This window comes from Saccostrea cucullata, unplaced genomic scaffold (genome assembly GCF_032062105.1).
Source record: "Saccostrea cucullata isolate Sc308-1 unplaced genomic scaffold, CSIRO_AGI_Scuc_v1 ctg1443, whole genome shotgun sequence".
Lineage (NCBI taxonomy): Eukaryota > Metazoa > Mollusca > Bivalvia > Ostreida > Ostreidae > Saccostrea > Saccostrea cuccullata.
Window position 1 is genome coordinate 392,907 of NW_026930741.1, and position 14,434 is coordinate 407,340.

Consider the following 14,434-nt stretch of genomic DNA (forward strand, 5'->3'; position numbering starts at 1 on the left):
TTACGTGGTGTAAAAAGTGTGTAACATAATGTGAACATATCTTTATATTACATCAATACTTTATTACATTATGTCAAAACTCCATTCCGTGATGTGGATATACAATTACGTTATGTCAACTCTTTCTTATGTGATTTAAAAATATCTTTATATTGTGTTAACTCTTTATCATGTTGATTCCAAAAGTTCATTACCTGATGTTAAAAAACATTTACATTATCTCAAAGCTGTATATCTAGTATATAATGAATGTTGACGACCGTGTTTTAATGACTGGTAAGAAAGGAGGGGGGGTTCCTGATTGATTAGGACAAATTACAGGCACATAATATCAACCCCCCTCTTTTCCCAGAAATAACTTTACTATAGAAAATGTAATGTTCATTGAAACTGTACAGCCCCCCACCCCCACCCCCACTTTTTGTTGAAGTATAAGCCCTAAGGGTAATGTAATATATCTGGAAAAAAATAGGACTTATCTGGAAGTTGGACCCCTCTCCCCGAAACAGGATTTTCGGGCTTAAACTTTTTTTTTTCTTGGCTTGTCAAGTTTTTTCGGGTAAATGATTTTTTTTCTGGCTGACCTCCTCTTTCAAAAAAAGATGCTACGTCACTGGAGTTAGTATTTTTTTAATCATTCCAGGGTCAGTATTCTATTACAAAAATCTACCAGTCGCTCATCTAAATCAATTGAATATGCCTTAGTAAGCATGCATGGGCACATATCAGTGGCAGATATGGGAATCTTGAACAAGGAAGGGGGCGGTATATGGTTGGAGACCAAGGACGGAAAGCGGAGAAGCTCTCAGGCTTTATAGTTTTATAGAAAAAAGTTTTCAACTTAATTCAGCTAAGCTTATTGTAGACTAATGCAATGTCCTTCAAAGGAGATGGGTGAACTTAGCGTGCAAAAAACCCACAAGCTTCAGATATATATAAATCATATTCAAATTTTGATTTTAGTATTTAGAGTAAAGTTATCATCATTGATTTTTGTAAAATCATGATAAACAAAAAGTTTTGAGGAAAATTTTTCGCTAAAATTTATTCTTTTATAAAGAAAAATAATTTGGTATCCATTGGGTTCGAACCCTGGCAATAAAAATCCTGAGTTGCATTCTCTTTTGAGACTAGCAAGTTAACCAATATGCTACACAAGTCCTGATGAAGTGTGGCATTTAAATCATGTTTGTGATATGACCATTGACTTAAGGGACTTCAAGTATTTCTCGAAAAGATACCAAAGTTATGTCATAAACTTATATTTTTAAGTGGGTCATTGCACCGTAATTTTGGAAACCAAAATATGTATGTTTTTATGCAAACTTTGAGAATTACCTTTCAAAAAAATGGAGAGAAGGCCCACTCATAACGAAAAATAGTGTTACAGTGTGAAAAAATGACTCGTTTTGTCCTCTTTCGTGTGTGTATAATATTTCATAGGCAAATAACTTCAATTTTCATGAGATTTGTGCAAGTTGTTCAGATTTTACATAAAGTATACTTTAATGTTAGATGAAATATTAAGGAAAATTTTGATAAAATTGAGATTTAATTTTTCACCTTCATGTTTGTCGCGCTATGGGCTTATCTCTCGTCATGTTCACCCATCTCCTTTAAGACTTTTATTTAAAAAAATTCAAAAGAAAAAGAAAAAAAATGATTGCTGCACGACTCATAATATTTGATTTATTTAATTATGAGATTAAAGTAAATACCATTGAATTTCGACGTGACTTTAATTCACAGTCGCAGTGTTAAGGCTTTGCACGTTTCAAGATTGTCAATCATTTGTCGCTTAAAGTTTTCATTTAAAGATGTCATTCCCAAATCGCTGAGAATCTCTTCTACGACAGTTTTCTCTCCCGCCATTTTTAGTGCTTGCGGAACGCGGAAAATACGTTGTGCTCATATAAAGGCCGAGGATACCCGTGTTCGCATAACGTAATAGTGAATCGACATAATGTAGAAGAGTGCGCACAGTATGGCATGAGCTTTTCACATCAGTTAATAAAAACTAAGATCTCATGAAAAGTAAACATAACGAAATGCAAGTTGACGAAATATAATTGTAGTATGTGTAAATGTCATATAGAGTTGACATAATGTAAAGGAAAGTTAACACAATGCAATAGTAGTGTGGGTTAATGTCATAAGGAGTTGACATAATGTAATGGAAGGTTGACACAATGCAATAGTAGTGTGGTTTAATGTCATAAAGAGTTGACATAATATAATGGAAGGTTCACATAATGCAATAGTATTGTGGGTTAATGTCATAAAGAGTTGACATAATATAATGGAAGGTTCACATAATGCAATAGTATTGTGGGTTTATGTCATAAAGAGTTGACATAATGTAATGGAAGGTTGACACAATGCTATAGTAGTGTTCTGCTATAAGGCAGTGACGGCGTTCCATAAGATGCTTTAATTTCAGTTTACTATGGCTAATTGAAAACCGTCTTTTATGCTATTCTGTACAGTTCATGGATAGATAATTGGTGCAGATGACATCATTAATGTGAAATTATAATCATAACAATTCTGCGAACCACAGAAGCGATTCAGTTCAGTTCTTTATTCCGTGGGACATACATCCCATAAGCACCATAAGTACAACATTGTATTTATCAATTACATACATAGTACAATAACATGTTATAAACTTACCAACTAGTAATTCAGTGACGCATGGTCTGCCATTTTCATGGTCATTTCTTGTACCCTGTTATTTGTTTCTGTTTAAGTGTATGACACACGTTAGATATGGTGCTTTGTGCAACATTAAAACTCCTTGACATTGTAGTGATACAGTGAACACGGTCTTCCCCTTACCCAATTTCCTTTTTGTAATAGCATCATTCAGATGCAACATTCAGCGTCCATTATTGGAAAAACCAATATTAAAAAAAATCGAGAGCCCCAGCTTTCGATAAATCTTTAGTACCTGAGGAATGTGGATATGAATCAAGCAAAAAAGTATTAAAAGACCAGCTTTCAACAGTTTGCAAAATCAAGTCTTTTTGTTAGTGAGATTTGGTTAAAAAAATTGTGACTAAACTATTTCATTTTTTTCGGGGTATTCTTCCTATTATGCATTTCTCTTTTATTTTAACAGTATAGTTTATCGGGTTTTAATGAGGGTTTTTTGTAGATACGAGCTTAAAGTGTTTAGAATTCTTCAGCCTCAAAACACTTTTTAACAGGATACATGTAATTTGACAACAGCGATGCGATCGTAAACAACAGATGTCCTTTCTGGCATATTATATTTTATTTTATCAAATAAAATCACAATTGTAGAATTCTTCGATAAAATAAAATGTGCCATATCGCTTATGAACTGATCGGATACCTGTAGCAGAGAAGATAAAGAATAGTATGAATTATAATGAATTATTTTAAAGAATGTTTCGATTTATTTTTTCCACATAAAATTTTGAGCCGCGTCTCCACCTCTTGATCTGTTCTTGTTAACCCCTCCCCAGGCAAAATGAAACCAAAGAATAGAGCCATATCCTCTTAACAGGTATTTAACACAGTTTTTAAGCAGAACTTCTAGAACTATTTTCTCAAACGACCAGTTTCTGCATTTCTATAAATCTTCTAACTTTGCAAGGTCACATTATCTATATCTTGTTTAATCTCTAAATATTTGGATTAGAAGCTTACAGTCTGTCAACATAAAAACACCGAAAAAGGATTACAAGTTTGCCACAAGGTTTTCATACAGTGTTAAATCCTGTGTTCATCACATTTTCCAAATAAGATTTTATATCATGTCAATATTGCTGTTATTTACAAGTTTGGGGAAAAAAAATATTGTCAGTTTTCACAAAATTGTCAATACGTTTCATTGCGAATTTCATAAAATAAAAGATACTCCTTCGTCCAGATATGGGGTTTCTTTGGGGTTTTTTTTTATATTGAAAAAAAATGTAATATAAATTATCTTTTTATGATTACTTGATGTGGATCTAATAGTTTCGCTTATCAATATTATTGATAGAGAAAAAAAATGAAAACACCTGCATGAAAAATATAGTTCTATAAATTACTTAGAATTCTTGGAAACAGTTTTGTAAAAAAGAATACCTTTCCACTCCATGAATGTAGGAACATTGAATTTTCAATGATGTTGACTTAAATAATGATATTTACTAGCACTAAAATTCGACTTGAGTTGATCCTTACGTGGCGAGTTTAAATCTGCTGGACTGTAAGATCAGTTCTTAGGAAAAGACGTCTAAACCGAGGTCCCATGTAACAGAGGATGCTGGCATAAAAAATGTCATTCACTACTCAAAAGCCCTTTGTGCAATTGTTGGCGCCTCAATACGAGTGAAAAATTCTCGGTGGGACGTTAAATAAACGAAAAAAAAAAACCATCTTCTTTATTCATCTCTTTACTAGTAAAAGGAATGGTGAATTTTAAATAATGTCCTATGAAACTCTGTACCCTCTAGAATAATATTGATCAAATCAGGCAGAATCAGTACATCGCATGCCTTGACTGAGTACCTCATAAAGAAAATACCAGATGTGTGTTATATAATTTATTTAATTCTGGTGATCGTTACAGGCCCGGTCCCTTGTCGGCGACACTGACCACGACTTGGATCCCGTAATGGTCGGAGGGACTGACAGACTGGTCAGGTAGTAGGTGCTCCATCACCCTCTACAAATGTCAAAAAACTTTAAAAATAGATGATTGATAATTTGAATAAAAATATCATTTCTTTTCATGCTCGACTAAAATATGCTGATTAAGAACATTAAAAGCAATTTTTATTTGAAAAGGAGCTAAACTAAGAATTCTATGAGACAGACAGTATTTTTTTTATTTTCACCTAAAACCACATTGGTTCCGGAAAGATTTTTTTTTATATGCAGAATTTGTGATGTATATGTGTGGATGCATTTAATAAGACACTTGTGTCTTTGATCATAAAAAGAATTCTATTACACAAATATTTTACTCTCTACTAAGCCATACAATGTGTAGTAAAAAGTAGGCCTATTTAAAAATCCTTTTCTATCAATGATAGTCCCCTTTTTTGTATGATAGCCCCCTTTTACGTTAGTGCCAGTATAAACCTTACCTGAGCCTGTTCCGCTCTCGGGCCTCTGAGTAAGATATGATCCAGAATCCAGTCTGTTTTATAAGGCACCAGATTGTTCCCAGAACAAAACGTACACAGCCCACAGAGGTCAATGTACGGCGTGGAATAATTAGCAGACTTAAATAGTTCCAAAGTCTCTGAGAAGAGAAAAGATACGTGTATCCTCAAATCTAAATTCTTATGGAAACAATTATATACAATAAATTTTAAAATAAAAGAGGGGGAATGTATTATTTATGGAAATTAAGGCTGATGTATTTGAAATGTTAAATCAAATTGAAGTGAAAAGTCATATTTAGAGACCTCCATTCTCTACTTGCAAAAATCTAAGTTTTACGATGGTATGAATGTAAAATCAAGATCACTTCATTGAAATCCTGTAGACCTGTAGTGGCTTACCCTCAAAATCTCCCTGAATCTGTTTGCTCGGAATAGAAGGGCTAGTGTTAAGGTCCCCCATGATGATAGAAGATGCAAAGGAAGACAAGTCTCTCATAAGAATCCTGGCGTCCTTCATGTTTTCTTCTTTCCAGCTGTGAAATTTGGATTTCAGATTCGCTGAAATCAGAAGGAAATAACGGCACCAATTATAGCCGAGGAGGAGAAAAATGCGACAGACTATGAGGATGACTCGAACCCGGGCCCGCTGAACCCAGCCAGGCTCTACATCAGCTGAGCCACTTGACCACCGGCGATTGTACCAGTCTGACCGCCACGCATTACATTAATCATAAGTCTGTGATTTCATTGCAATACTTAATTTGCAGTATTATTTTGAAAATCAATCTATGAAATATGCATTATAACTCCGTGTACCTGTACTTACGTTCATAGTATATCTTGCCTAAATCAGCAGTTGTATGTGTGCATGCAACCATACCAAGTCCCCAAACCTACAGAAACAGAGAAATTGTGAAGAGTACGTATATTTTTATTCGTAACGTGAACCTAAAACCATGAAATACCGCTAGAGGTGTTAAATGAAACTCGCCTCAACCATAAGATAACCTCGCGGTAAGATCTGCTTCACATTGGGTCGGAAGTAAACCATTTTGTGATGACGTAATTTCCGCTTGCTGAGAACCAGCAGCCCTGGGACGTTCATCTGGTTCTCGACAGCGCCCAGACAGTCGCTGAAGGCGGTCCGCGCCGTGAAGGAGCTCATCGTGATACACGTGATGCACGGCTGACGTAGGTCCATGAACCCAGCCTTCTCAGTTACGCAGTTCAATCGGGCTATCTCTCCTTTTAAGGACATACAACCTGTTTGATGATTAAATTAACTTTTTATATAGTCTAATAGTTTCATTTTTCAATCATGGAGCGCTTACATACGCCTTTAATTGTAATTAAATCGGTTGTTTGATGGAAGCCTTTTTATCTAATATACATGTATAACCAACTTACCGTACCACCACATTTTAAAGAACATTTGGATGACGTCACTTCGAGCACAAGCTGGCCAGTGTAGACCATTGCTGTTCAGCAAGCCGGTGGTATCATTATGGATAGCACTAAATGAATACGGGTAGGTGGCGCTATTTTCTTTCACAATTTTAAACAGATCTCGATAATGCCAAACCTGTGAAATATATAGAAAAAGTATACATCATTAAAAGCCGAGAGATTTTAGCTTACTCTGCTCTCCACTTGTTTGTAGAGAGCGGAGTGGACTGAAAATTTTTGCTTGCAAAAAAATAGCAAGTAACGTATGTACAAACGTTCAAGCTGTATACTTGATTAAGTGTTCGAGCTGTATACTCGATTGCTGTACACTTGATTAATACAAATTGAAGAAACCGTTTCCCTGCGTCTGTGTTCGTATGTTTTGGAGTAATTATTACAATCATCTCAGACAGAGCTATTTTACTAAATCACACATACAGACTAGTAGTGAGTAGTGACCTTTTAATGAGATAGTAATAATACGCACCTCCTGGAGACATATAAAGTCTGGTTTACTTTGTGATACTTTCTCTGCAATATACTGAGATCTCTCCTTGTAATACGGAATCCGTGAAGTCAGGCCCGTGTTGTAGGACATCAGTTTCACTCTCCTCTCCCCTGGATCCGCCACACTGACAGCAAACACGCATATCATCCAATCGAACACCCGTTTCATGTCGATTCTATTGTGTATTAACATAAATTATACAGTAAAGTGTATTTTAATTTCGACTGTGTATATACTACGGACATAAATAAACATAAAACATCAAAAAATGAGTGTCCAGACTCTTGAGCCGTCTAAGACAATAAGAAATGCTGATCTCGGTGTTTGGTTTTTAACATGTACACATCTGACGTCGACTTGATCTGTTTAAAGTTATTGTACTGTAAGCATTTTGAAAGTATTACTCCACCTGTTTATAATTCCTTACCTGGCTTCAATGCAGTAATTTCTACAAAAAAGAAAAGACCGGTCCTTTCTTAGACTTATTTATCCGTGCTCACGGTGCTGTTGGTGTGTTATCTAACAGCCTTTGTGTCTTATTTTTCCGGTCACGTGATTTGTCGAGTTATACATGAACGATAAATCCAATTCTTCCAAACTTTATTTTTCTAAAATAGTATGTGGTAGAAGGGAAAACATTTGAAAATACTCCATTGACCAACCTATAAAGATACGTATATGTAAAAAAAAAATGAAATGGCATAATCTGCGAATTAGAGAAAAGCCCTTCCATATTTAATTACAGGCCCGTAGCTGCGGTTGCAAGAAATCTGACAATGGGGAAAACTTAACTAAGCAAAAAATTAGGGGGGAGTCAAATTTCTAAAATAATCTGACAAGCAAAAAAAAAAATATTAACTATCCATATCCTAGAAGTTGTCAGTGCTAGACCAAAGGTGTGTGTGTTGTTGGGGGCCAGGGGGTTCTAAAGGAAAAATTTAAAAAGTATGGCGCGTTCTACAGGCCTGTACTAGCATGTTTCTGTATTGTAAGAATAAAATTTCATAACCAGAAGGGCTGAGGGGGCAGTGTGTCTTCAAACCATAATTCCGTATGATAAAATTCTGTTTGAAGTCAAGATTTTTCAATAAAAGTAAATTAGAGTTGTGCCACTGAATCCTCTCTCATGCATAGTATCCTCACAACTGCTGGCGTATCTTCCAACTACGGTTGTTTGGCTAGACTGGACAGAAATATTGAAACTAGGGCGACAGCCGAACTTTTATTTTTCAATTCTTTAAAGAAGACTTCCCGCTTTAAAGCTATGTTTTTCTGCAGTGGTTGCAACCGTCAATTTTGCATTGAAAACAAAGAAAGATATTTTATTTTTTTTAATACATTATTTGGATAAAGATTGCTACATTCATCTTATACATCGCCTATGTCTGTACAACAATCTTCTGTTGTATACAATGTAGTTCATATTTGAAGAGAGTTAATTTTTTTTCTTCCTCTGGATTTAGTCATACTCTTTGTAGCAAGGCTACCACTCTACCCTCTAGATCACATAACAAACAACACTGCCATCTTCTATTTCATGAAACAGAAACCTTACCATTAATGTATTGCACCTTTTAATATAACTTGGAATCACATAATAAATAAACCAAGTAGTGCTAGTATAATAACTTTCTCACATTTTCCATTCCATCCCGTAATCAAAAGGCACCTGTCTACAAATTTCATTTCACATGAGCTAGTTATTTCTCACAAAATCTCATCATCCATATCCTTTGCTTAACTCTATCAAAAATTGTTTATTTCCAGTTTTACAGATAATTTTTTCAACTGTAAACAATTTTAGATCTGTGTTTTCCTCCAATGTAACATCAAGTATTTCCTAAAAGATAAAGAGGAGACAGAAATATACAGAATATTTATAGACGTTTCCAGAAAATCAATATCATCATTAAGATATAAATATTTTTATGCCTGTTGTATTTTTTATTAGAATGTGATTTTTTCAGACTGAATCCAGTTTTTGTTCACTACCTGTAATTTCTGGAGAGTTTCTTTGTTAATTTCTGGGATAACATCATGTAAACACCAACCTATGCTGATGTGGAAAGATGGATCCTGAAACAGAGAGAATAGACAGCTTCTTCATCCAATCACAAATTAGTTACCAGTATATTAAGTATTTCTATTATAAGGAAACAACTTTCTAATACATGTACTCTGTTTGATTTTGAGTATCTTATTGCACAAATTTCTACTATATATTTGAATACCTTGTAGTACTTTGGAAGGTTGTACTCTTGAAAGCATTCATCAACAACTTTTGTGTAGTCCTGTAGAATACTACCAGGGGCTGACACAGCAAGAGATATAAACGTCCTGGGGAAAAAATACAACGTAGCTAAGTATCAAATATCAGACATAGTCAAAAAATACAACGTAGCTAAGTATCAAATATCAGACATAGTCATAAAATACAACGTAGCTAAGTATCAAATATCAGACATAGTCAAAAAATACAACGTAGCTAAGTATCAAATATCAGACATAGTCACCTTTATTAGAAGTATCCTCTCTATATAGTTCTGACTAAATGTCAGCTTTACATGCATCTGCAGTGAAATTGAAAATTTGAATTTCTTAAACATTAGGCCTTGAGGGACACCCAAGATATGCAGTACAAAATGTACCTTCTTTTAAAATAAGTTGTACACCATTTCACTAAACTAGTAATGTGTGGGGTTTTTTTTAATTTGCTATCACTCTTGACTTTTTCTGCCAGAATAAATGGGACCATTGTCAATAAACAAATTGTCTTAAACAATTCATGGGTAGAGAGAATTCAGTTTTCTTGCACATTCTTTTGAAAAAGAGGATATTTTTAAAACAGGAAATAAGATGCCTATGAGTTACCATAGTTTGTCTGATTCACCTTTGCTTTCCAATTCTTTGGATTTTTAAGAGATTTTTTCCCTTCTTTATTTCCAAGAAAATGCTGGACCTCGCTATGTGTCCTAAACCAAGCCTCAGAGGGTTCAATTAAACTTGAACTTGAAACCAGTTGATATGGAGATGCTTCAATATTTCAATGTGACTAAAATTACTTTGCTGCTCTGAGGGAAATTCATAACTATTTGGATCAACTGGAATCTACCATCCAAATAAATGCTTTGTGTCAAGTTTAGCTTAAACTGGTTAGATGGTTCAGGAAAATAAATTAAAAATGTGAATTTTTTTCAGATAATTGAACAAAAGGATCAATGGACAACATATGATCAGAAAGGCTCACTTGGCAATCAATCAATGGGAGCTAAAATACTGAATGATTTGTTACAACTTGAAATGATAAAATGTATTTTGAAAGAGGAGACAGAAGATGACTATACATACATGTAACTGGAGCTTTGATTTGAAAACACTCTTATCAGAAATCATAAAAAACACATTTCTAAAATGCCTCATAAAATCATGCTATGCTTATTCAGGTATATTAATTTAAAATATATAATCATATAATAGTGCTTTATTCAAATTTATCACTAAGGCAATAAATTAGGTACATGTTTAATTTAGATTAAAAATATATTAGACCAATACTGCTATTTTATATGAATCAAAAATAAAGCATACCTTGTCTTTTCATCATTTGTGTACAGTTTAACAGAAGAAAATTCACAGCAAGTTCTGTAATATGAGCAATATGGTTTTAAAATAGTTAGCAAAACATATCATTCTGGGGGGGGGGAGGGGGGGGGGAGTATGAGTCACTGTATGACAAGTCATGACATTGATGTTGTATTGTTATACTTGCCTCTGCAGGGGCCTAAATCTGTTCTGTAAACTGTCGGTCAGAGGTTTGATCCAGTGGTGTCGGATAGCAACAGTCCGGGACAAACTTAAATGAAGCTCTTTCATTGGTTTAAAATCAAGTGGTCTTAAACACAGTAGCAATTCTTCAATCAGTTCTCTCATTCTTTCATCAGGATCATCTAAATTTTAGCAAAAACAAAAATTTGACAGAATATGAGTCTCTGGCATGATCATGATTATATAACAAGTATAATAAAAGAAAAGTTAAGATATACTAAAAACATCTCTTTTACACAATGGCAAACCAGGAATCCACCACAGATATAAACAAAACTTGGGTATTACTTGTCACCCTGAGGGCCTTTTGAAAGGGATTACATGTAGATGACCAGTTGGGAGTGCTGATGCAACCCCCCACCCCCTCCTTTCCCAAAGTGTGAGGGGAACTGTATGGCCACTTTGTGAATAAAAGAAAAGATCTGTCAATTCATTTATTCTAGAGATGAGAGACAATTTGATTGTTTAAATGCTAAAATTTCCTTCCTTTAGAAGCTCTTAACTTACATCAGAACCTAATAATTTTAATGAAATTCACGGAATTGGTTCATGTCACAAAAATCTACCCCCAAAGTCAAGGAACAAACTTGTTAATAATCAAAAAATTGAAGCCTGACTTAAATAAATGAACGTTGCAATTATCAATGCTCAAACAACCTGCAGATCTTAAATGTAATTTACTTTTATGTAATAGGTAGGGGAGAAAAATGTGATGGATTAGACCAGGACTCCAATCCAGATCTTTTGTGTCACTGCTCAAGTTTTTTATAGACTGAGCTATCTGGACACAGTTTATCAAACATGCCTGACTGCCATATTCTCCACCCTTAATTATTGAAATTTAATTAGCATTAAAGAATCTGGGGGGATTAGGCGAGTCATATGCCCACACGGATTTTGTCACTCCGTAAGCATATCGGAATAGTCATACGTTTACCTAAACATTTAAACTTTGTACAGCACCGTCCAAATGACAATATCTACATTTTTACACCTTGTTGTTATCGTTAAAGTATTTTTAACGTGATGCTTTTCATACTGCGTGTTAATTGTTCTATAGAATATGTTTTCAGGGGTTGGGAGATGGTACGCTTTACCTTTCCTTTTAACTGTTTTTGCATAAGGAACAGCCATACCGTGCTGGTCCATCCATTATTGTTTACATTTCAGTTGTGCAATGTAGTCTTGAACTGAATGCATTCAAAATGTTATACATCGTGAAAACATGTTTATTATAGGAAATTTGTTAATTGACTGTAGATAAATTTATCATTTTATTTCTTCACTTTGTTTTTATTGAAAAAATATATTTTTCTATAAATTTCAACCTGAACTTAAAAAAATCGTGATTCGAACACTTGCGACAAATAACTGGGTGCTTCAACACCGCCGCTATGACTACTGAGCCACGAAGTCACATATACATTTCCCTTTAAATAACAAACAGTTCTATATGTATAGCAAGCACACAATTGGACTTTGAGTTTTTGAGAATATTTTCCGAAATTTAAGTAGGAAAACTAACTTTTTTATATAGAGTGGGTCTTCATACCATTTTTTTGAAAATGGTAAGAGATACATCCTTCCATACCCTTTCAATATTTGTTTACCAAAAAATGGTACGAAGACCCACTCTATATAAAAAACACATTTTAACATTCAATTTCTATCATTTTTATGGTTACTAAAGCATGTTACCATTTTGGTGGGTTAATTACAATCAATTTCTGAGTCATTTGATTCAGGTTTTATCTTTACTGTATGCAGAGGATTATAAATAACTCTCAAATTTTACAAAAAGTGGAATTTGTAAGAATTTTTAAATTCGATATTTTACCTGCCCTTGCATAGGCATATGACTCGCCTAATCCCCCCAAATTCTTTGAACTCAAACTATAGTACTCACATGGAACACTGATGTGAGTGGCCCAGTTTCCTTCTAAGTGTTCAAATGACCTAGTTCTCCCCTCGTGTTCCTCGGGGTTATCTAGATGTTTATCTCCATTAGAAAACAGTGATTTTATGGTGTCTGGCAGAGGAAGGACTTCACTGGATCTGTCAGATACATGTATAAATAATATATATATGCATGTATATATACTTGTACATCTCTTTAAGAATAACAGACAACAGGACAAAATCAAATCTTTTAAGAAATAAGTAGAGCACATATCTCGGGCTACTATAAATTTAATTAGAAAAATCGTTATATCAAAATATGGTAATGTGTCTTATATTACTATTTTTCGTAATATGTTAGTGTTATATTAGTTGAGAGAGACTATATTACGAGTTTTCGTAATGCAAGACAAAATAAAGCATTGAAAGAAACTGAATGATGTTTATGGAAGTATCGTCAGAAATACATTATGCCCCAATGGTACTAGTATCACGTGGTTATTTTGGACAATGTTTTATAATAATTGTTAGATGAAAGTAACAATGGTAATGGGTGAGTGAACATTTTGTTTTATTATTATATATAAACATTTTCCCAAGGATGAACAATTTTCCATAAAATTTCATGTATCCTCTTGGTCACTTGGTGTATATCCATTCCCTATATTTTTGAAGTCTACCCATATAAATCAGACCCTCATCTCAAACAACGAGATGCAAGGTCATAGACTCTCACTAGGCTCTAAATCCGCTTGCACTTGGATCAAATGCAAAAAAAAGAAAATGCACTAACCATACATATCCACGATATCATAATGATGAAACCAGAGAAATATCTCTGATGAAACATAACAAAGAAGTTTATATAAAAAGGGAAGTAACTCTTAGAAGAGTTAGAAATTGCTTATATTACGAATTTTAGTAATATTACGATTTTTCGTATTGGACTGGACTGTATAACTTTAATTAGAGTTATATCATGGTATGTGTGGAATAGATTGATGTTAGTGTTATTTATAGACTATGTTATGTAAAAGTCAAGGAAAATGGAATATGTTGAAAATCTTTTTTTTAAATATTCAACCATTATTTTAGTTTACGGAAAACTTTACATTTATATTGTTATATTTATCTCTATATAGTCTAATTAAGTCATGTGAATTTGCCTTAAACATTAAATTCATTAAATGTCTTGTCAGTCTTTACTTTATACATATAAGGCTATTTTGGTGGTTGGAATGGGAATGTCAGAGCTAGGATATTATTGTCAATAAAGAAAGAAAGTACGCAAATTGTAAAATTATCATAATCAGTCTAGAATAGAATGAGTTTGAAAAATCAATTAAAATGCCAAAAATTGATTAATTTTCAAATAAAAAAATTTGATGTTTACCTGATCTTTTTCACATTTCCAACACTGTTTTGACTAAGTGGTGACTGCTTGCGCTTTCTTGGATCACAATCTACAGAGGTGACGTCACGATCATCTGAGTCCTCACCCTCACTATCTGAGTACTGCACCAGACTGCTCATATTACCTTCTTTTTAACAGTTCACGAGATCGAGCCTGAGGTAAATGTGAAAGTGAAACAAGATACGGTTATTTTTATCTTCAAACATTGAAGAGTTC

The 14,434-nt window shown here is 33.9% G+C and overlaps 2 protein-coding genes across 2 annotated transcripts; both read right to left on the reverse strand.

The window, feature by feature from the left end:
* Nucleotides 1-4,500: 4,500 nt before the first annotated feature.
* On the reverse strand, nucleotides 4,501-7,579 carry LOC134229885 (uncharacterized). The gene is made up of 8 exons (XM_062711666.1): nucleotides 7,508-7,579; nucleotides 7,060-7,255; nucleotides 6,534-6,708; nucleotides 6,118-6,389; nucleotides 5,953-6,019; nucleotides 5,526-5,684; nucleotides 5,106-5,263; nucleotides 4,501-4,681 (listed from the first exon to the last, which is right to left on the reverse strand). Exons 2-8 carry the CDS (start codon nucleotides 7,246-7,248, stop codon nucleotides 4,580-4,582), a joined length of 1,122 nt encoding a protein of 373 aa, XP_062567650.1. The 5' UTR covers nucleotides 7,249-7,255; nucleotides 7,508-7,579; the 3' UTR covers nucleotides 4,501-4,579.
* Nucleotides 7,580-8,396: 817 nt separating this feature from the next.
* LOC134229886 (U6 snRNA phosphodiesterase 1-like) lies at nucleotides 8,397-14,366 on the reverse strand. The gene is made up of 7 exons (XM_062711667.1): nucleotides 14,198-14,366; nucleotides 12,812-12,960; nucleotides 10,850-11,027; nucleotides 10,669-10,722; nucleotides 9,312-9,417; nucleotides 9,073-9,156; nucleotides 8,397-8,920 (listed from the first exon to the last, which is right to left on the reverse strand). Exons 1-7 carry the CDS (start codon nucleotides 14,335-14,337, stop codon nucleotides 8,801-8,803), a joined length of 831 nt encoding a protein of 276 aa, XP_062567651.1. The 5' UTR covers nucleotides 14,338-14,366; the 3' UTR covers nucleotides 8,397-8,800.
* Nucleotides 14,367-14,434: the final 68 nt, after the last annotated feature.